This window comes from Lagenorhynchus albirostris, chromosome 10 (genome assembly GCF_949774975.1).
Source record: "Lagenorhynchus albirostris chromosome 10, mLagAlb1.1, whole genome shotgun sequence".
NCBI lineage: Eukaryota > Metazoa > Chordata > Mammalia > Artiodactyla > Delphinidae > Lagenorhynchus > Lagenorhynchus albirostris.
In genome coordinates, this window is record NC_083104.1 from 82032227 (window position 1) to 82056132 (window position 23906).

Below are 23906 nucleotides of genomic sequence, written 5' to 3' on the forward strand. Positions count from 1 at the left end.
GTATTTATCTATTCATTTTATCCTAAAATATGCGTAAAATAATTTCAAAATTGCAATATTTAATACTACTAACAATAAAATTACTGAGTGAAATTTAATATTTACTAGCTGTTCTTTTAGTCTTTAGAATATTTACCATGAAGGATATACAGAGTACTGTATTCAAAAGTCACCTAAAATAATTATTTTCTCTTAATGGTTACCTCAAAATATGCAAATAAATAGGTTCATATGTTTTAGTTTTCAATTTTAGACTGATTTTTTATATTAAGTTCATTTAAAATATGTAAAATACTTTCAAAGTTCAAAAGTAGAAATAAGATTTTTAAAATGTACTCATGGGACTTCCTGGTGGCACAGTGGTTAAGAATTCTCCTGACAGTTCAGGGGACATGGGTTCGATCCCTGGTCGGGGAAGATGCCACATGCCATGGAGCAACTAAGCCCGTGCGCCACAACTACTGAGCCCACGAGCCACAACTACTGAAGCTTGCACACCTAGACCCCATGCTCTGCAGCAAGGGAGGCCACTGCAATGAGAAGCCCGGACATGGCAATGAAGAGTAGCCCCTTGCTCGCCACAACTAGAGAAAGCCCGTGGGCGCAACAGTGAACACCCAACACAGCCAAAAAATAAATTAATTAAAAAAAAATGTACTCAGACAAGTATGTTTATCATATACTCCCCATCAGTTTCTTCCTTCTCCCTTCAAGTAACCATTTTTATTGGTTTCTGTTTTATTCTTACACAGTTTCTTTTTACAAAAATAAACACACATGTTATAAATATTTTTTAGTCTTTCTTATACAAAGAGTAGCATTATACAGACTTAAAAGTTTTTATTGGGCTTCCCTTGTGGCGCAGTGGTTAAGAATCCGCCTGCCAATGCAGGGAACACGGGTTTGAGCCCTGGTCCGGGAAGATCTCACATGCCTCGGAGCAACTAAGCCCGTGCGCCACAACTACTGAGAGCGCATGCCACAACTACTGAAGCCCGCACGCCTAGAGCCTGTCTCTGCACGCAACAAGAGAAGCCACTGCAATGAGAAGCCCGCGCAACGTAATGAAGAGTAGCCCCTGCTCACCGCAACTAGAGAAAGCCCCACGCACAGCAACGAAGACCCAATGCAGCCAAAATAAATAAATTAATTAATTTAAAAAAAGTTTTTATATTCTTAAATTATTTTTACTTTATAAAAATTTTAAAGGTTACTTTCTATTTACAACTATTACTATATTCCTCACATTGTACAATACATCCTTTAGCCTATCTTACACCCAATAGTTTGAACTTCCCAATCCCCCAGCCCTAAGTTGCCCCCACACACACACTGGTAACCACTAGCATGTTGTCTATATCTATGAGTCTGCTTCTTTTTACGTTATATTCATAGTCTGTTGTATATTTTCGATTCCACATATAAGCCATCTCATACAGTATTTATCCTGGTTTGGAGTTTGCTAAGCACTTGAACTTGTGAAAAACTTCCGCTTTGTGAAAGACATTGTTAAAAAGAATAAAAGCCAAGACACAAACTGGGAGAAAATATTTGCAAATCACATATCTGATAAAATACTGGTGCTCAAAATACACAAAGAACTCTTAAAACTCAACCATAAGAGGGCTTCCCTGGTGGCGCAGTGGTTGAGAGTCCGCCTGCCGATGCAGGGGACATGGGTTCCGTGCCCTGGTCCGGGAAGATCCCACATGCGGTGGAGCGGCTGGACCCGTGAGCCATGGCCGCTGAGCCTGCGCGTCCGGAGCCTGTACTCCGCCACGGAAGAGACCACGGCAGTGAGAGGCCCGCGTACCGCAAAAACAAACAAACAAACAAACAAAACCCAACCATAAGAAAACCAACAGCCCAATAAAATATGGGCAAAAAATCTGAACAGACACTTCACACCTTACCAAAGAAGATATACAGATGGAAAATAAGTATATGAAAATATGTTTCACATGATATATCATTAGATAATTGCAAATTGAAACAACAATGAAATACCACTACACATCTATTAGAATGGCTAAAATCCAAAACGCTGATAACACCAAATGATGGTGAGGACATGGAACAATAGGAAGTTTCATTCGTTGCTGGTGGGAATGCAAAAAGGTACAGCCTCTCTGCCAGTGTTTTATAAAACCACACATACCCATTTATTTATTTATCATTTTAAAAATGTATTTATTTATCTTTTCAGTCATGCCACGTGGCTATCCTATTTCCCCGACCAGGGATCAAACCCGTGCCCCCTCCGTGAAAGCTCGGAGTCCCTGCTCTTTCTAAGAGAACTGGTAACTGCTCACACCGTTTTCACACACACATCTATTAAAATAATCCCCTCATTAAATTGTACTCTTTTGTCCTGCACCATTTTCTATTCCCACCAGCAGTTTGCAAGTGTTCTGCTTTCTCTACAGGTTTGCCAATATTTGTTATTTTTTTTTCTTTCTTTTTAAAAAAAAATTAAATTTTTATTTTTTTTATACAGCAGGTTCTTTTTAGCTATCTATTTTATACATAGTGTATGTATGTCAATCCTTATCTCCCAATTCATCCCACCATCATCACCACCGCCCCCAGCTCAGGAGAAGAGGTTTCAGGAACCCACAGACCCGTCACCACTCCTTGGAACCCTATTCTCTGAGTGAGGCTGGCTGCCTGAACTGTCCACTTCCCCCTTCATTAAGTTACACAATGCGGCAGTAATTCCCTGGTGGTCCAGTGGTTAGGACTCCACGCTTTCACTGCCGAGTGCCCGGTTCCATCCCTGGTCAGGGAGATCCCACAAGTGGCTCAGCAAAAAAGAAAAAAAAGAAAAAGTTACACAGTGCCTTGCCAGTAGCAAAATACCATCTCTCCTCCACTTTCTCCCAACCATTCCCTTCTACCCCTTTTCTGGAAAACAACTATTTTCAAGCCTTTTGGCTTATGTTTTTTTTTTTTTTTTGCTTATTTTTTTTTGTTATCTCCATGTCTCTTGATAGCATACATTCGTGCTTCGTTTGATTTTTGTTTTATTGATAGAAATTATCTTTGACATGCCAACATCCCTTCCTCCCACACTTCCAACCCCCATCCCCCAATAAATGTAATTTCTTCCTCTTAGGGTAGGTAGTCCAGTTGACTGGACTGAGAGTCTGAGAGTTACAATTGACTGGACTGCGAGTTACATTTATTTACTTATGGGAATTCTACTCATGCCTGAGCCACATGTAAAACTCTCTTAATTGTCCTTTCCATACATACTGGTGTTTGTCATGGATTTAATAATTGCCTGATGTTTTCATTTTCTTACTTTCCATGATGTTTTAATTTTATAAATGTATCCCCCCCAACTCTCCCTCAGTTAAGTGAATCCCTTCTCAATCCCTTCAAAACCATGATGGTTGCTGCCTAGGTAATTTTCTTGGTTAAGGCTCCCCTCTGCCTTCCTGTTGACTCCCTTTCCCTTCTCGTAGGTTGATGCCCTGGTTTCCCAGATCCCACATCTTCCTCTTTTTTGGTATATGCCCTCCTTTTCCTGGAGTACATCCCTCTACTTCCCAAAAAAGAGTTCAAAGGAAAATTTTAGATGTTCTCATGTCTGATTTATTTTTTTACTATTTTACAGGGATGGAATTGGGAGTCATGGTCACCCCCAGCAGGAACAAATGGGTCACAGGAAGATCCCCATCAAGGAGCACAGGTGGCCCCTCTCCTGATTCATAAAGAGTCTGAATTTTTCCTATACTGATTTCCCAAGCAGGCAGCAGAATAATACCACAGCCTAAGTTTTAACCACAGGTGTTCTCTCTTACGGATTTACAACCCAAGTTCACATTACATGGATGTTCTGAATATTAGCATGCCATGAATTCAGGATTAAGAAGGCCATACTCCAAGGAATCTGGTGAAAGGAAACACAAGAGAGGTCTGGAGGAATCTACTATCATCCATGCTTTGAAAATTCCAAAAATCATTTCATAAGCAAAATGAATACTTAACACTAAAAAAGAAAATATATGTTCACAAGAAACAAGATACCTTGAAAGAAGAAACAGAAAAAACAAACAACAGAATCCTAGAAGTTTTAAATTAGAGTAATAAAAATAGGTTATAAAATAGCTTATTCTTACTGTGAATAAAAGACAAAATTTTAAATATTTTCAGCTAATAAGAAATTGTAAAGAATATCCAAGAAAATTTGAAAAGAATTATATACAACATTTTGTAAATGAAATATAGGAACTTCCCTGGTGGCGCAGTGGTTAAGAATCCACCTGTTAATGCAGGGGACATGGGTTTGAGCCCTGGTCCAGGAATATCCCACATGCCACAGAGCAACTAAGCCTGCGAGCCACAACTACCGAAGCCCGCACGCCTAGAGCCCGTGCTCCTCAACGAAGAGCAGCCCCCGCTCTCTGCAACTAGAGAAAGCCTGCACGCAGCAACGAAGACCCAACGCAGCCAAAATTAATTAATTAATTTTTAAAAACACAATAATTAAAACTAAAATTTCAATGGGATTTTCCAAAGGCAGACAATTTGACACAAACAGACCATTACTAAAGGAACTCTGAAGAATGTACTTCAGGCAAAAGGAGAGGTCTCAGGAGGAGGGTGTGAGTTTAAATAAAAAATAAACAAGAAATAAGGGTAAGTGTGTGCATAACATTGAATGAAGATAAACTATGGAAAAAATTGAAATGTCTTGTGAGGTTAAAAAGGATAATAAATTGGGAGGGGATAATCAAAGTTAATTGAAATCTGAATTCTTTCTCTTTCCTCCACAATACTGAATTTATTTATATCCTGATAAAAAGCTTAAAGATAAACTTCTCACTCATTATGTGGTCTATTTTTGTTTTGTTCTGTACATTTCAGTATAGGGCATAAGAGAATATTTTGTGGATCTTTCTATATGTTATCTTCCCAACTTATTGCTGGATTATTCAGTAACTCAGATGCTCTAAACTTATAAATAACGAATGTACAAATTCAATGGTAGAGCAATTTTCCACAATAAGAAGGCCATTCATGGAGTTGTTGGAATTTCAGCACTGTGGACAGATCTACATGTCCTAGTGTACAGGGAGCTGGAGTTCTCTCTCAACTGGATACAATGGGATACCAGAGAGGAAAGTTTAAGATAAACCCTAATGGTCATGAAACTGTGATTTTAAACACAGTCATTAATCACAATCTCAAATTCTGATTCTACCCCACTTCCAATACATCATTAACCGTGATGTCACTATAATAGAAGAGCCAGGCTGGGCAGAAGAGGAAGTGACTCACAGAGGCAGTAAGTCACCTGAGCCTCTGTTCTGCCAAGCAGCCCATCTACATTGAACCTACAGTGTAACAGCATTTAGACCAAAGTAAGCACTTCAAGAGAAATAAAAACACATCCACACAAAAACATTGTATACAAGTGTTTATAACAACATTATTTATAATAGCAAAAAATGGAAACAACCCAAACGTTTGTCAAATAATAAATGAATAAACAAATTGTAGTATGTCTATACAATGGAATATTATTCAGCAAAGAAGAAGAAGAAGGAGGAGAGAAGAAGAGGAAGAGGAAGAAGAAGGGGGAGGGGAGAAGGAGGAGAAAAAGAAGAAGAGGAAGAAGAAGGGAAGAAAGGAAGTACTAATAATGATACAAAAAGGATAAACCTCTAAAACATTATCCTAAGTGAAAGAAGTCAGACCCAAAAGGCCACATATTGTATGATTTAATTTATATGTAATATTCAGAAGAGGAAATCTGTAGAAATAAAACATACGTTGGTAGTTGCCTAAGACTGGGGTCTTGGGGGAAATGGAGAGTGACAGCTAATGAGTATGGTGTTTCTTTCGGGGGTGATAAGTGTTCTAGAATTGATTGTGGTAATGGTGGCACATCTCTGTTAATATATTAAAACCACCAAATTGTACACTTTGCGTGAATTGTATGGTATGTGATTTATATCTCAAGTTGTTAAAAATGATTGTGTCAAGTAAAATTAGTGTGTTTCTTTGCTTAAAAAAAGAAGCTATGAGAGAAAAAACACCCAATATAGTTTTGTTGTTGTTGTTGCTTTCTGTTTTTTGTTTTTTTGGCCACGCCATGCGGCATGCGGGATCTTAGTTCCCAGGCCAGGGATTGAACCTGTGACCCCTGCAGTGGAAGCACAGAATCTTAACCACTGGACCGCCAGGGAACTCCCTCAATACAAGTGTTTATTAAAATGGAGAAATCGAAAATATAGGGAGTAGATTGATAATATTAATTACCTCAGTAAAGTGGGTGTGGGTTTAGTGATGGAAGAGATTTAAAAATATATTTATACAAATTTGATTGTTTCATTTCCTGTGTGAGTATGCATTATTTTTATAGTCAATTTTTAAAAAATAATTAATTTTATTTATTTACTTTTGGCTGCATTGGGTCTTCGTTGCTGCACGCAGGCTTTCTCTAGCTGTGGCGAGCCAGGTGCTACTCTGTTACAGTACGCAGGCTTTTCTTGTTGCGGAGCATGGGCTCTAGAGCGCAGGCTCAGTAGTTGTGGCGCTCGGGCTCAGTTGCTCCGCGGCATGTGGGATCTTCCCCGACTAGGGCTCGAACCCGTGTCCGCTGCATTGGCAGGTGGATTCTTAACCACTGTGCCACCAGGGAAGCCCTATAGTCAATTTTGTAAAATAGAAAGTTAAGAAACTTGAGAGCTTGCCCCATAAACTCTGCAGCCAAATAAAAACAGTAACTAACAAATAACGAAGAGGTGTCTGGAATTTCTTCTTGGAGAATTGGCTTACTTGTGTGCAAGCCAGGAAGAGTACAATGATAAGAATCGAGGCAGGACTACAGTGTTGGAAGAGAAGAAAAACACAAACATGAAGATACATGAGAGGACAGAGAGAAGATGACAAATCCAAGAACTGAACACAAATCATGTTAAAAGCCCTTTCAGTCAGGAATTGGCTGGGGTCAGTGTGACAGGAAAATTGCAGCCCAGAGCCCAAGAGGACCAGACACCATGGACAAGGGACAGGTGCTTTCTGATGATTCCTTTTTTTCCTCCTTCCATTGCCCCGGCAAGATCATTGCCTAATTTATACCTATTGCATATTAAGAAATCAGCACCATTTGGAGACTTCGGGATAATAGGAGCACAATTTTTCAGCTCTTCTTGTATCAGTGTAGGCTTTTTCAGAAAAACAGCCCTACTCTGGTATTCCAGGAATAAAAAAATTAACACAGGAATAACAGTTTCTACCACAGTTGAAAATCTGGGGAGCAAACATCAGTGAAGTCATGTGGTAGGCGTGACAATGGTCTCCTAAAGAAGCCCATGTCTTAATCCCTGGAACATGTGAAAATGTCACCTGATACGACAAAAGGGACTTTTTGGCTCTTGAGATGGGAGTATTATCCTGGACTATACAGGCAGGTCCAATGTAACACAGGGTTCTTTACAAGTGAAAAAGGAAGGCAGGAGAGTCAGAGTTAGAGAATGAGATTCGACGACAGAGTCAGAGGTCACAGTGATTTGATTGTTGACTCAGAAGACGGAGGAAGGGGCCACAAGCTGAGTAATGCAGGCAGCCTCTGGAGACTGGAGAAGGCAAGGAAACAAATTCTCTCCTAGAGGCTGCAGAAGGAACACAGCCTCGCCGACATCTTGATTTTAGCCTCGTGAAACCTATTTCAAACTTTGACATCCAGAACTGTAAACTAACAAATTCATGTTGGTTTTTTCGTTTTTTCGTTTTATTTTTATTTATTTATTTTATTTGTTTATTATTTTTGGCTGCGTTGGGTCTTCGTTGCTGCCCGCGGGCTTTCTCCAGTTGCAGCGAGCGGGGGCTACTCTTCATTGTGGTGCGCGGGCTTCTCACTGTAGTGGCTTCTCTTGTTGTGGAGCATGAGCTCTAGGCGCGTGGGCTTCAGTAGCTGTGGCTCATGGGCTCAGTAGTTGTGGCTCGCGGGCTCTAGAGTGCAGGCTCAGTAGCTGTGGTGCACGGGCTTAGTTGCTCACGGCATGTGGGGTCTTCCCGGACCAGGGCTCGAACTCGTGTCCCCTGCACTGGCAGGCAGATTCCTAACCACTGTGCCACCAGGGAAGCCCCGAAGCTCAGGTTCTTGATGTCTGATCGCAGAAAGAATTCAGTGAGAGACAAAGTGATAGGTAAGAAGTGGATTTATTTAGAGAGAAACACACTCCACAGAGTGTGGGCCATCTCAGAAGGTGAGAAAGGCCTCATGTTGTTTTAAGCCACTAAGTTTGTGGTAATTTGCTATGGCAGATATAGGAAAATAATACCAGTCACCACCAAAATTCTGAGGAGCTGAAGTTGGAAAGTTAGGGAAGCAAATGCTGGAGACCTCAGCTCAAAGAACTGGTGGGTGGTTCTCACAAGCTTTCCGGGAGATTGCTGTAATTCTCTAGAACCTATGAGAAAACTCCCATCCTGTGTCTCAGTCTGCAAGGCAAAGCAGGTGGGTGTCAAACCTAGTACAGTAGCTGCTGAGAATTTCACACGTGCCTGCTCACTCATGTGCCTGATGGATAGCGAGATCTCCCTCTTCTGGGCCCCATATCTCATGCAAGTCTCTCCCACTGGAAAACTTGAACTTGAGCTATGGGGATTCTGGGACATACATTCCCTGGGTTCTCTTCTGCAGACGTGCTAGAAGTGGGGCTGCTGATTTGGTAGGATACAATTCTGCACATTGGTTAATAATGGCAAGTGCAGGAGGGTGGGCTGGCCCCTGGTGGACAAGCAAAGTTTCTGCAAGCTGATGTAAACCAGTGATGTATTTAAGAGATCCGTTTAAATTCAGCAAACACTTTTTTTCTTTTTTTTTTTCTTTTTGGCCACACTGTGTGGCATGTGGGATCTTAGTTTCCTGACCAGGGATCCAGCCCGTGCCCCCTGTGGTGGAAGCGCAGAGTCTTAACCACTGGACCGCCAGGGAAGTCCCCATAAATTCAGTAAACATTTTTGGTAGCTATGATGTGTCAAGGTAACTCATGGTTTTCTTGATTTTCCCTGGTATGACTCAAGAATGATCCTGAAAGACCATTGTTCTAGCCAGATCAGAACCATATATTTGAATTGGAAAAGTTGTGTTGGATCCTCCAAGTCTTAGGGGCTCATCAGAGGGGCAAAAAAATTTATTCTCTTACAGGTCTTGAGGTCAGAAGTCCAAAATTAGTTTCAGTGGACTAAAGTCAGAGTGTCAGCTGGGCTTGTTCCTGCTGGAGGCTCTAAGGAAAAACTCATTCTCTTACACTTTCCAGCTTCTAGAGTCTGCCTGTGTTGCTTGGTTTGTAGCTCCTTCCTCCACCGTTAAAAGTACATCACTTCAATCTCTGCTTCCATCATCACATCACCTTCTCTTCTGACTCTGACTCCTCCTTCCTTCTCTGATAAGGACCGTTGTGATTACATCTGGGCCCACCCTGCAAATTCAGGATAACCTCCCTTTTTCAAGATCTTCAGTTTCATCATATCTGCAAAGTCCCTTTTGCCATCTAAGGCAATATTCACAGTTTTCAGGCATTAGGATGTGATTAGGGGCCACTAGTCAGCCTAAGGCCAGTAGTAATTTGTAAGTAAAATGATTAAAGGGAAACAAATTATTGACATCCTATAGTTTGTAGTGCAATGTTATTTACTGTGACTTTGGCATACATTTTCTGCAATTAAAATGCTTTACAGATGTATACTACATATTGATAGCTTTTGTTTTATATGTATTCAAGACTATATGCAATTTGGGGCTATGTTTTCTAGAAATGATTGTGTGGGCCACTGAAGATTTTTAAGTAGGGGAAGGATCAAATGACATTTTGCTCTACAAATATCTCTCTGGTGGTTGGCAGAGTCTTTGGAGGACAGTAAGACTGGAAGAAAAGAAGTGTGTTAGGAAAACTTGGCAGACATCTCAGGGACAGATAATGACGATCTCAGCTAGGCCAGTGGCCACGCACTGCGACTGGCATCCCAGCCAAGGGCAAATGCCCGAGATGGAGCAGCCACAAAGGGTGGAAGGGAAGGCAGAACAGACCAGGGCAGCGGTCTCTGGTTCTGCTAGAGTAGAAGCCCGCGCTGTCAGAGGTCCCGAGGCGAAAGGGACATGGATCTCCTGGGTTGGGGCACTGTTAGGTAAATCAGGTTTGAGCGCTATTTGTGTACTTGGAATGAGCTGGGGTAGCTGAGGGGCCCTGTGTGAGGGCAGGGACGCGCAATCAGAGGAGAACAAGAGCCGCAACTCAGGCCGGGTGGAGCTGCCACAAGGTGGCGCCGCCACAAGGTGGCGCCAAAGGAGCGGACTCTGGGCGAGGGAAACTGACAATCTGTGACCAATGAAACTGCAGAGGAACTTACGCAAAGCCACTTTTCCTCCCGGTTTTAGACTTCATTAGGTTTCTCGTGAACTATTTTCTAGCACCGGAGCCCATCATCTTCTCTTCTTCTCTCGGCTCTTTCTCCAATTTGACTTTTCCCCTCATATTGAGGAAAAATCCTCCTATTGAGGTATTGCAAATTTCCAATGAGGGAAAAAAGGACCGTGAACTCTGTCCCTTGAGTCTCCTCTGGTTTCTCACTAACCCACAGCGTCCCACGCTTCCCAGACACAACAAGAAGCTCAAAGGACAAAGTTGAATTGCTTCTTCCCTACACCTCTGGGAAGCAAAAGGCATGTCCAAGCTTGGGGAACACATCTGAGCTGGGAGAACCGTGAAACTCGCAAGACAAGTCCCATATCTGTGTGTGTGTGGCGGGGATGGAGCGGTGTCTGAGAAGCGTGACAATAGGGAGAGACCAGCGGAAGCTCTCAGGTGGGAGTCAGAGCAGGACCTCCCAGCGAAGTCGAAAAGGGAAAGGGAAAGGAAGAATCTCAGCAGCTGGAAAAGACAGCCAGACCCAGAAGTGGCCCGGGAGTGTTTGCGGCTTCCCGGCTGTGCAGCTCAGACGCATCGCTGCGTCGGTCATTCCTTAAACCAACCAATGGTTATTTAACGTCCTCTATCCGCCAGCCACGATGCTGGACTGTGCGGGTACAAAACTCCACGAACTCGTGCAGAGACACCGATCTGGTGTCGCGGAGCTGGCCCCGCGGCCAGCCGTAGGCGGATCCGCGCACCCCGGGCCTCCGTCCCTGCTCGCCTGGGGCAGGGCCCGTCCCAGCCGCCGCTCCCAGCCCGCAGCTCTGTCCTGCTTTGGCAAGGCTCTGCCAAGCGGAAGACTCAACAACGCTGTGAAGCCCCGAGGAAGACAGAAATTGACGAACAAAACCTCTAAATGCCTAAATCATAGATAGCTCCCGGAGATTTTTAGTGGGAGAATGTTACGAGATCAGGATTCCTGGAGTCAGTATCCACTTTGGCTATATACTTATCAGAACCCAAAACACTTCAGGATCATTCACTTCAGCAAATACACATCTCTGGAATGGATATTATGAAATCATTGGCTCCCCAGGGTAACTGCACACTGGAGGAAGATCAACAGTGTGGTTTAGGTGACCTTGGAGAGCTTGCAAGTTTAAGAGGCTTGGTTGTACAGCACCCACCTTCTCTAAATATAAATTCAGATGTTAATAGCAATTCATATTCAACCCCCGAGATGGTGGAAAATTCTTTTGTTCAGGGAATGCTTCCTAATCCTTGTGTAATAAGACAGAGAGAAAGGGCAGAACCCAAATGCAGCAGCTGAGACAGAAATTCAAGGATCAGTCACATGCTTAATAATCTAGATGTAATAAGATAAGTGCTGAAACACATCAGGAAAACAGCAATGATGCAAGAAATGACAAACAAATATCAAGGCAGAATTTCAAGAAAATCTTGAGTGCTTATTACATGAGCAATTGTTTTAAGAGGCCAGAACACTGATGGATTGTGAGGAACTGAAACCGTGTAACTCAGACTGGGACTTGAACCCATGGTCTTTTAACTGAGATCACACACCTGGTCTCAGGACTTAATGAAGCTCAAGTCCTTGATGTCTCATTGCAGAAAGAATTCAGTGAGAGACAAAGTGATAGATAAGAAGTGGATTCATTTAGAGAGAAACACACTCCACAGACAGAGTGTGGGCCATCTCAGAAGGTGAGAGCCCTTGGGAGAAACAAGTGGAAATGAAACAGGAGGGAAGGGGGCAGGGCACAACCTTTAAAAGAATGACATAGCCATAGGACATGACAAAAACTGGTTAGAACCAACTAGGTCCAAGATGGCAGACAAGTTGACTTCCAGTAGACCTTGAGCCTCAGTATACGCTCATTGTAATACATTAGCAGACTAAATGACACACCCACCAGCGCTATGACAGATCCTGCAAGCCGTGCAGAGTGACAAAAAAGGGGGGGGGCAAAGGTCTTGAATAGATATTTTTCCAAAGATGTACAAATGGTCAACAAGTATAGGAAAAGATGCTCAACATCATTAGTCTTAGGGAAATGCAAATCAAAACCATAAGGAGATAGCACTTCATACCCACTAGGATGGCTATAATAAACAAACAAAATAACAAGTGCAAGAATGGAGAGAAATTAGAATGCTTGTATATTGCTAGTGGGAGTGTAAAATGGTGCAGCAGTTGTGGAAGAGAGTTTGGTGGTTCCCCCCAAAACGGAACTACCATATGATCCAGCAATTCCACTCCTAAGTATAGACCCCAAAGAACTGAAAACAGGTGTTCAAACAGAAACTTGTAAATAAATCTGGTCACAGCCTACAGATTCTGAGGACAGAATCCTCCTCTGGATTCCTGTCTCCCCCATCCTAAGGCTCCTCCTCTGACCCTCCTACCTACTTACTCAGTTTCAGGAAAAAAAAGTCCCAGTCTTTACCCCTTATGAGGAGAAAACATACTGTGAGATGCCAGGGTGAACACTCTTAAGGAGCTGCTAGTCTTGGGCCCCAGTGAAGTTTCCAGAACTATCTCAGTCCAGACTAGGGCAGGATCAGGAATCAATACGGGAAAGGGAAGTGTTGGTGAAACTGTGCACCCCAGATTGGGACTTGAACCCACGTGCCGGGACACGAACCCAGCCTAAACCCAGATTGGAACTTGAACCTGACCAAAACCCACGGTCTTTTTTTTTTTTTGTAAATTTATTTATTTGTTTTTTAAATTTTTGGCTGTGTTGGGTCTTTGTTGCTGTGCATGGACTTTCTCTAGTTGCGGCGAGTGGGGGCTACTCTTCGTTGCGGTGCGCCGGCTTCTCATTGTGGTAGCTTCTCTTGTTGCGGAGCACGGGCACCAGGTGCGCGGGCTTCAGTAGTTGCCACATGTGGGCTCAGTAGTTGTGGTGCATGGGCTTAGTTGCTCCACGGCATGTGGGATCTTCCCGGACCAGGGCTCGAACCCACGTCCCCTGCATTGGCAGGCGGATTCTTAAGCACTGTGCCACCAGGCAAGCCCCCACGGTCTTTTATCTGAGATCAGGTAAAAGGCCTGATCTCAGGTTAACACCTGGTTTCAGGACTTAATGAAGCTCAAGTTTTGATGTCTCATGGCAGAAAGTATTCAGTGAGAGATAAAGTGATAGGTAAGTGGATTTAGAGAGAAACACACTCCACAGACAGAGTCTGGGCCATCTCAGAAGGTGAAGAGTGGCACCAGGGTATGGGGTTGTCAGTTTTTATAGGAGTGGGTAATTTCATAGGCTAATGAGTGAGAGGAGTATTCCAGCTGTTGTGGGGATTTCCAGAAATCGGGCCACCACCCACTTTTTTGGTCTTTTGATGGTCGGTGTTGGAACTGCCATGGCACCTGTGAGTGTGTCATTTAGCTTGCTGATGTGTTACAATGAGCATATACTGAGGCTCAAGGTCTACTGGAAGTCAACTTGTCTGCCATCTTGGACCTATTTGGTTCTAATCAGTTTATGTCATGTCCTCGGGCTCTATCACTCTTTTAAAGATTGTGCCCTGCCCCCTTCCCTGTTTCATTGGGACTAGTCAGTCGCTCTCCCGAAGCCTATCCTGCAGCAGAGACCCTAGGCCTCTGACCTGTAACTTCTGGGTGTGAGTATGTTAACCATATTTTCTAGTTTCTGAAGTTTTTGACCTGTTGGGCCTTGCAGATTAGGGAGGAACTGCCCCTCCTGGGGTTAGCCTACTCTTAGAGATAGCAATCAGCTCTCCCAGGAGCTCACCCTTTGACATGCAAACTAACCAATCTGGAGTCTGCACCCCCCCCACCCACCTGCTTTATTCCCTCTTAAGCTTGTGAGACATTAACCCTAGGCCCTAACCGCCCCAGCACCAGGCATCAGACAACTAGGGCTACACCCTGGAGCTCGCTAAGATTATTCAAACTAGCAATGCCAAACCTGGTCGGCCCGCTGTTGCCCTGCCTCACCAGTTCCTTCCCACAAAAACCACAATCCAGGCTTTCCTGCTGTTCTGCTTGCTCTCTATCTGCAACTGACCTCGACCTCAGTGTTCTGCCTGTGGCCCTGCTCAGCGTGATGTGCAACGCCCCCTCCTCACTTCTTGGGAACCAGAGTAAAACTATCTTTTCAATGGTAATCATCTCCTGATCTGTTGGCGTCACCATACATACCAGAGTAGAAGCAAAATCCCAGGTACCTTTTAAAACAGGGAGGACACCCAATTCTGGTGGCCTGAGCTCTGTTCCTCTGTCCTCACCTGTGCTGGCTACAGTTAACCTGCCGCCCTCACCTAATGCTTAAGCTTGCGAAGCATCTATGTACACACGTTCACCAAATTTTCTCACTTATTCACATATCTGTTACGCTAACATTTAACTTCATATAAAAAATTTATAAAAACCAAGGACAGAATTTATAGGAGGGTGAACTGTATTATGGAAATCTGATTTCCAGGCATCCTGGGTGCCTCTCAGGTACACCCCAGACCTACTGAGCAGAGACCTCAAGGCGATAGCAGGGGAAATCTGGCTTCAAACAGATCTCTGTGACCTGTAAATACCACGAAGTGGCCCGCTCTGCTGAAGCAGCAGTCTGACCCCAGAAAGTCCTGGGATGCAGGGACTATGGTTCAACAGGCAGCAGCCTCCCTGCTCTGCTTCTAGCCTAAGCTTTCTCAGTCTGCCCACCTGACAATCAAGCTTCTAATGCAGAAAACTCCTACCCCAAGTACCCAGTCCCAGCGAGCCTGGCTCCTTGCAGATTTCGGCCAGCCAGGCCGTGGTTGCTCAACTAGGCTAAGGCCTTGCCCACCTGAGAGCCAGTCTCCTTCCCACAGCCTGCTGCATATCTAGGTGTAGTCATTTCTAGCCCAGCGGTAACAGGGGCAGAAAATGGGGCAATTCTGCCACTTAGGGTGGGGAAACCATAAGGAAATGGGGGCTCTCTTTCCTACCTGGACTCTTTCTCTTCCCTATAACAAGCATCAAGGTAACAGCAAGAAGATAAAGGCAAGTCCAATAGGTGGGAGGATAATGACTCACACAGGGAATATGATGGTCTTGGATATGATAGGCCAGGAAAGCAGCTCTTAGAAGGGAAGGTGAAAGGTGCTGATCTTCAGGTTTAACCCTTGAAGATCTGTGGTCTTTGGGTTTCAATACTCCAGCCCTCCCTGCTCCACCCTGTGCTCAAGGCTCCATCCTCAGACTCTGTAGAAATACTTCATGGAGGTAGGGAGGAGCTGATACCTTGCTCCTTCCTGTGGTCCAAGGTTGATGGGGCAGGGAAGGGGTAGGGGGTGAAGGGGCTCCTGAGACAGAAAAGGGGCAGCAAGATAGAGAAAGGCAGTGACTAGGAGATGGGTGAGAGGAGGGCCGAGGAGACCAGTGGATTGAAGTTACCTTTTTTTGCATATGGATAAGCAATTGTTTCAGCATCATTTGTTGTAAAGAAATGTCATTTCTTTACCGAATTGCCTTTTTGCCTTTGCCCAAAATAAGTTATCCATATATGTGTTGATCTATTTCTGGACTTTATTCTGCTCCATTGATCTATTTGTCTATCTTTACACCAAGACTATATTGTCTACTATTGCTTTATAAGTCTTGAACTCAAGTCTTTAATTCCAATTTGTTATTCTTTTTCAGAGTTGTTTTGGCTATTAATATATGACTTTCAGAGTAAAAAAAAAAAGGTCTTGAGATTGCTTTAAATCTAGGGAGACATGTTTTGGGAGAATTGACATCTCAATAATATTGAGTCTTCCAATTCATGAACACGCTATATCTCTCCATTTATTCGGGTCTTGGAACAATATTTTGTAGTTTTCAGTACATAGGCCTTTCATAATTTTTGTCATATTTACCCCTAAGTATTTAATATCTGGATGCTATTGTAAATGGTACTGGTTTTAATATTAATTTCTAATTGTGTATAGAAATACAATTTCTAGTATATAGAAATACAATTTTTTTTTATATCCTGCACTCTTGCTAAGCTCACTTATTAGATGTAGGAGCTTTTTATTTTTTATTTTTATTTATTTATTTTTTGGGTGCATTGCACAGCGTTCAGGGATCAAACCCACGTGGACCAGGGATCAAACCCACGCTCCCTGCAGTGGAAGTGTACAGTCTTAACCACCGGATCACCAGGGAAGTCCCTGTAGGAGTTTTCAAGTGATGTCTTAAGACTTCCTGCATAGATGATCATGTCTTCTGCAAACTAAAACAATTTTACTCCTTCCTTTCCAATCTGGATGCCTTTTGTTTCTTTTTCTTGCCTTGTTGCACTGGCTAGAGCCACTAGTTGAATGATGAGTAGAAGAGGCGACAGTAGCCAACCTTGTTTTTTTCCTGACTTTAGGGGGAATGCATTCATTTTTTCACCATTAAATGTGATGCTAGTTGTAGCTTTTTCATAGATGTCCTTTTAAGGTTGAGGAACTTTTCATCTATTCCTCATTTGCTGAGAGATCTTATTAGGAATAAATGTTAGATTCTGTCAAATGCTTTTTCTACATTTACTGAAATTATATGATTTTTTTTCTCTTTTAGTTCATTAACATAGTGAATTATTGTTCTCTCTCATTCTTCTTTGAAATCGGAAAATATTCCCCGATTTATACAACAGATCCTCAAAAGGCTCAATGGACAGCATCAGGTACTTTGATTATCTTTATAATGAGAGGATATATGCTAAGAACCTTATAGCATTAACATTACAGAGAGAAAAGTTCATAGAGAGTTACAGAAGTGATGGCATGTCTCTCCATTCTACATACAGTATACTTTCCAGAAGCCCTGGGAATGATTAGATTGAATTCCAAACCCAACTTCCACCCTGCACTGAGATGAATAATGTCCCCCAGCAAGTTTTTGTCCACCTAGAACATGTGAATGTGACCTTATTTGGAAATAGGGTCTTTGCAGATATAATCAAGTTAAGATGACATCATATTGGATTAGGGTGGGCCCTACTCCAATGACTGATGTCCTTGTAAGAGGGAAACGTGGACAGAGATGGAGACAAACAGGGAGAATGCCATACAATGTTGGAGGCAGAGACTGGAGTGACGTATCTACAAGCCAAGGATCACCAAGGATTGCTGATAAACATCAGAAGTTAGGAACAAGCAAGGAGGACTCCTTCTACAGAGCCTTTGGAGGAAGCACTGTCCTGTGGATGGCTTGACTTCTAGCCTCCAGCACTGAGAGAGGATAAACTTCTGTTGCTGTCAGCCACCCATTTTGTGGCACTTTGTTATGGCAGCCCTAGGAAACTAATACACACATCAGGGCTGGAGATACACTGGACTCTGTACATCTGGATCCAATAGGAATTCATAAAATATCCTTTTCAGAGAATATTTTCAAAGTACAGACCAATATCTTGTTCTGAATATATTATAGCACATATCACGAGACCATTTAAACTTTAGTTTTGTGGAATTGTTTGTCCTTTTTCTTACATCCCTCTGCTAGCCCATCAGGAAATTTATGGGTTCTACCTTCAAACTAGATCTAAAATCTGAACACTGCTCTCCCTCTGTTAAGACCCTGGTCCAAGCCGGTATCACCTCTCACATGGGTGACCACAACAGCTTCCTGTTTTCCTTTCTTCCAATCTTGCTCTCCTAGTCAACTGTTAGATCAGAGCGATCCTTTTTAAATGTTAAGCCAGATCACGTCATTTCTTGCTAAAAACCTCCAACGGCCTCCCAATGAACAAGTCAATTTCCTTATGATGGCCTAGAGATCCTTGGCCTCCCATTATCTCCTGGCCACATTTACTACTCTCCACCTGGCTCTCTCTGTTCACTCACACCAGCCTCTTGCGAACTATGAATACTCTGCGCAGGCTCCCTCTTCAGGACACTTGCCCTAGCTGCTCCCTCTGCCTGAAGTTTCTCCCAGATATCTGCGTGACTGTTGAAGGAGGTAATCATGAAAACATGACTGCTGGTTGACCCTCGAACTGGACCCAGGCAATCAGGGGCTCCTCACCCACTCCCCTGTCCTTGGAGTGTGAGTTCTGCCCACTGTTCCCTCAGTGGGAGCTGTTCCAAGGGCATAGCTTTGAGAGAATAAGGTGTTGTTGAGACCATCTGGACTGAAGGCATGACTGAACCCTATTAAGGCCTCTATATAAACTTTTTAAGATTCTGGTGGGTGAGTGTGGAGGTCTAACTCGTCTTGCTGCTGCCCAAGACAAAGCTTCGTATGTAAGTTTCCTTGCTTATTTTAAACCTGCCACCTACCAATTTGGAGTGGTCTGCCTCTTTCTTTGATCTCTCCTTGCTCTCCATGTACAGGGGCTGGTTTCAGATTTTCCCTAGGAAGCTCCTGAGGTTTTGAACCAACAATGACTAGATCCCTTACCTTCCTCAAATCTTTTTGCTTCCTTTTTTTTGGCGACACCATGCGGCCTGCCAGATCTTAGTTCCCCAACCAGAGATGGAACCTGAGCCCTCTGCAGTGGAAGTGCAGAGTCCTAACCACTGGACTGCCAGGGGATTCCCAGACCTTGTTTTTTTGATTCAGTTGGGATGACATAAGTTTCTTCTCTCTCCTCTATTTAATTTTATCTAACAGGTCCTAAAAGAGCACAGATTTTGAATTATTGAATTGCTTAGAAACATTAAAGAAAACTATTGAATAATAGGGCTTTGATTTCCTCTTTGTTATAGGAAATCCATTTTTGCACATACTGACAACTATTCTATCATAATAAGTAAATATGAAAAAGGACAGAGTTTTGGGAGGAGGAGGAAGAGGGCTATGATCTCTAGTTAGAGGAACCCCAGTGCTATCCCACTGTGGACATGTTCAGTCATGTGCAATCATAAACACACTCAAAACAACTTGGCCAAGAATCAGATTTAGTGCATAAGAACCAACCAGCTCAGAAATGACACTCAAGGAGGGAACCAAGGAAGGTGAGCTGAGGACACAAAGGGTCCAGGCCTGCATGGGGTGCACCTTCAGGCTACATGTTTGTGTTGGCTGCTACAGTTGACCCGTTGAGTACTACCTCCAGAAATAAACGTCAAAGAATAACTTAGAAACATTTAGTTACTTGCACACTGATAAGTATTTTCCATGCATACAGTGTACTGGCATGTGAAGGAATCAGTGAAGAGAATGAGTCAGGGACAAAGGCAAAACAAGGATGTGGTAGACTGCTACACTGGTGGTCCTCAAGGCACCAATGAACCTCCAAGTATCCACGCCCCAGTGTAGCCCCTTCCACACTGAACGTGGGCTTGGCCACATGACTTACTCTGGTCAAGGTGACATTAGCAAGCGTGACGAGGACAGAGGCTTGATAAGCACTTGCACCGTGGAGCTTGTCTTCTTGGAATACTCTCTGTGGAAGCCAGAAGCTTTGTAAGGAAGTCCAACCACCCAGAGACAGCCATGCTGTGAGGACGTCAAGGCCAGTTACAGAGCAAGGCCACATGCAGAAGCAATGAGGTGCACACATGCAAATGAAGCTTCTTGAGTCTTCCAGACCAGGTACCAGCCTCCAGCTAAATGCAGCTGAGTGATTCCAGCTGATGCCATACGGAACAGAAGAACCATCCAGACAGGCCCTCAATCAGTCTAGCCCACAGAATCAGGGGAAATAACACATCATTGCTGTTTTAAGCGACAACGTTATGCAGTGATTTTTATGCAGCAATGAATAAGTGCAACCAGGATTTACAAGAGAAAGGGAAGCAAGGAAACTGCATTCTGGGAAGAGTGAATTTTGTTTGTCTACTTTTGGGGTAAACTGATTAGCTGGCACCTAGCAAAGAGGTCAGTCTGAAATTCTGACTTCGAGTAAATTGTCCAGGGATAGCAAATAAAACAATTTTGGTTGTTTACTGATTCTCAAGAAAACCTTGAAGGTTTACCTACAGAACTTACTTGTGTAATATTTGACAGTGTCCGTTTGTTAGTACCTTTGACTTTATTAGTTCAGGTTGTACAACTTCTCTTAGTAGAATTTTATAGAAGAAAACACAGAGATTGGGAAAAGACCCAAAAGGAAGTGGGCCTGGAGAATCTAAACCCTCCCTCCACCAACCCCACCCAAACTTTTTTCCCCTCCTTTAAAAACAGCATCAGTGGCATCAGCAGTCTGTCTGTCCAGCCCTTTAGCCAACAGTCAGGGCTACCTAAAAATGGACTGCCTTAAGGAGGATCAGGGCCTCGCAGACAACCCCGGAGCCTGCGTTCCAATCGTGGCACTGCACTGAGGAAGCAGGGCTGGAGGGGCACTGGAGGCAGGGTCCTGGAAGTGGGAGCTGCTTCATGGGGCAAGTGGTAATTGGGATCTCCCTGAATGGTGGGAGTATAAGGATGATAATGACAAAGGACTAAAAGGACAAAGAAGAGGTTAGCTGGTGACAGAGAAATACAGACAGAAACAGAGGAAAATGGAGTTAAGAGCTGAAATACAGAACAGAATCATGCAAAGTTAAAGAGAATTAAAATTTATTTGGAAGACGGGGTGAATCCATCACTGGCGATTGGAACTCTGAGGCTGCACTTTCTCCTCAGGAAGGTGGGCTGGAATGCGGTGGGTTGTGTTTGGCAGGGGTTGTGGTGGTTTGGGATCTGAGTAGATGAGCAGAATTAGTTTTTTAAGACTGTGGCACCTTTCACACCAACCCAGAACCCACCAATGTGTCCACCGCAGCTCTATGTTACCCACTGTCCCTACTCCCCTGGGGTACCCCCCATTTTCTCAACCACCTCTCACCTGCCTGGCTCCCCAGCTGGGCCTCAGGCCGGTCTCCCCAGAGCAGATGCCTAGGATCGTTGAGGAACCGTTGGCTGCGCTGGCATGTCAGGCAGGTCTGTACAGTCCAGCGCTGAGCCTTGCAGCCTGGGGTGCATGTGGGGAAAAGAGAGTGCCCAGGTTTAGGAAAAGAAAAGGTCTCCTGCACCCAGTTTTGCCTCCACCGTTTTCCAGTAGGGATTCTACTCCCTCCCCACCTTGATTTGATGGTGTCATGTCTCTGCATAAAGTCTGTCATTTTCTTGGTACCCTTTATTTATTTATTTGGTTGTGCCGGGTCTTAGTGGCAGCACGTGAGATCTTTGTTGCAGCGTGCGGGTCGTGAGGGATCTTCGTTGCTGCATGCGGGATCTAGCTCCCTGACTAGGGATTGAACCTGGGCCCCTTGCATTGGGAGCGCGGAGTCTTAACCACTAGACCACCAGGGAAGTCCCTCTTGGTACCCTTTAAGATAAAGTCCAAACGTCTTAACAAGACTCTTCAAGATCTGCCCTGTTTCCCTCTCCGGCCTCCTGTCTTGCCCTTGCCCACCTCAGAGCCAGCCTCCTGGGCTCTCAGTTCCTTGACAGCACCACAAGCTCTCTTGTCTGAGGCCTCACAAATGCCTAGGATTTCCATCTCCCACTCCCTTCCCTTATAATGAACCTCACCATCACTGGTTTAAGTAACTTAGTATTCTACTTCCCTAATTAAAGCATTTTTCTATGCTATTCTAATTGTTTCTGTCTTAGTCTGTCCCATCAGACTATAATTTCATGAGAAAAATGACTCTAGAGCAATACTTGACACATCTCAGAAAAATAATTATTGAATGAATGAATGAATATGGGAATCATGTCCTCCATGATATCGAATAACATCTATTATGCACAGGCGAGGTTGCTTCTCATGGCAACATCATTTCTCTACCGCCCAGACCTAGTTTGTCCAAGTGGAGTTAAGTTAACTCAGAGCTGGAGAAAGCCGACGCCTCCAAATCCCACACCTGGCACCCATCTACATCGAGGAACGGATCATTGCCCGTGCCCTCCCCCAGCCCACAGGTGATCCTCAAACATCCCCCCTCGGCAGCAGGGAGCACTCACGTCTCTGGCGCTGGGTGCAGGTCAGGCCCGGGATGAGGAGGGAAGAGCAGCCACGACAGAGGGTCCTCTTCACCGAAGGGTCCCTGGGGGCGGAGGTGGGTGGTGGTCTGGGCGCCCGCTCTCCCTCTCCCCTCCTTCCCCCGTCCAGCCCGCCGCCGGGCTCCGCACCCCTCTCACCGCCGCAATACGAGCCGCTTCGCTATGGTCCTCTCCGTGTGGCAGTAAAACCTCGCCAGTGCCTGGTTCTCGGGGTCCTGCGCGAGGACGCAGTGGGCAGCCTGAGGGAAGGAGCCGTCAGTGGGGGCCCTCCGCACTGGGCCGCCTCCCTGTGCGTGCGCCGCAACGCGGACTCACCTGGTACAGGAAGCTGAGCCTCTGGAAGGCCTCGCGGTCCTTCACCTGCCCGGCCATCCGAGCCGCGATAGCTCCCCACACGCTGCAGTCCACAGGCCCCACCCTAGGGTAGCCCCGCTCCCAGGCGTCCGCGCAAGGCCTCCTGGGAACTGTAGTTCCTGGGGCCGTGCGCGCTCCTGTGCCGTCCTTACTCTGGCGACACCCTGCGGCCTCACAGACCCATCTATTTGCAAACCCACACCATCCCCTGCAATCCAAGCCAGGGGTTCCTTTATGAGTTTTGGCTTCCTTTTAGTCTTCCTCAAGCCCATGATTATATTAGGTAGAGACTGGAGAGGTTAGTGGAGCAGGAGAGAATCTTAAACTGCTAAACATCTTCAGGACAGAAGACTGGTCTCTTTATGCAGATAGGTTGGGGAAATGGTTATGTGCAATATATACCCGGCTAGACCTCCTGCCCTATGCTCCTGAAGCCAAAGGCAGATGCCCGGAAGACCTACAGACTGAAGGAGCAGTTGATACATTCAAAAAACCCACTAGTGCCAGTGACAGTGAAATTGGAAAGGATCTTGAGGGCAGTGGAGGGAGGGAAGAGGGCTCCTGGCCCTTAGAAAGCACAGCTTACTCCCAATCTTTTCCACTTACCAAAATGCAGTGCTGGACACACAGTAAGTAGGTGATCCTCACTAACTCCTGGTCTTAGGTACTGGAAGAAACCTGTCAACAGCATCCCCTGCCCCCGAAAAAATATCCCCTGTAGTGTTCCACACGCTTTCCTCACTTCCCTCCCTTAGACCTCTGCCTCTCCTTTGCTCTGTTTGACATCCTGTGATTACTTCTGCTTCATAGTTAATAACCACTCGTTCCTGAGGTTAAGTAGAGGGACAGAACATGAATAAATCCTGAGATGGGGAGAGGGCAGAATAAGTCAGGAGAGAATGAGGGTTCTCTCCTCTCAGACCCCCTCCTCCTCACCCCCCATCAGGCTGGACAGGGAACCAGGCCTCCAGTTTGAAGGAAATGGCTGAAATTTCCTCTCAGATTAGTTTCACAAGTGTCTCCAGGCTCAAATGAGGAGTGTTTAAAAGGTAGATGCCCAGGCCCACTCCAGACCTTGATCAACCACTGAAGGTAAGCCCCAGGAACACAATTTTTTTTTCGCCACACCGTGCAGCTTGTGGGATGTTAGTTCCCCGACCAGGGATCAAACCTGGGCCCCTGACAGTGAGAGCGTGGAGTCCTGACCACTGGATCACCAGGGAATTCCAAGGAACATGCATTTTTAACAC

General features: G+C 44.6%; 1 protein-coding gene across 3 annotated transcripts; it reads right to left on the reverse strand.

Moving 5' to 3' along the window:
* Positions 1-5432: 5432 nt before the first annotated feature.
* On the reverse strand, positions 5433-23825 carry RPP21 (ribonuclease P/MRP subunit p21). 3 transcript variants are annotated; one of them, XM_060163426.1, is made up of 5 exons: positions 22618-23825; positions 22441-22541; positions 22264-22346; positions 21140-21265; positions 5433-8123 (listed from the first exon to the last, which is right to left on the reverse strand). In XM_060163426.1, the coding sequence occupies exons 1-5, from the start codon at positions 22672-22674 to the stop codon at positions 7966-7968; spliced, it is 525 nt and encodes a 174-aa protein (XP_060019409.1). In that variant the 5' UTR covers positions 22675-23825; the 3' UTR covers positions 5433-7965. The 3 variants fall into 3 exon arrangements, with proteins under 3 accessions (XP_060019409.1, XP_060019410.1, XP_060019412.1); XM_060163427.1 differs by lacking the exon at positions 5433-8123 and adding an exon at positions 20855-20994; XM_060163429.1 differs by lacking the exon at positions 5433-8123 and adding an exon at positions 20855-20994 and having other exon boundaries at positions 21133-21265.
* Positions 23826-23906: the final 81 nt, after the last annotated feature.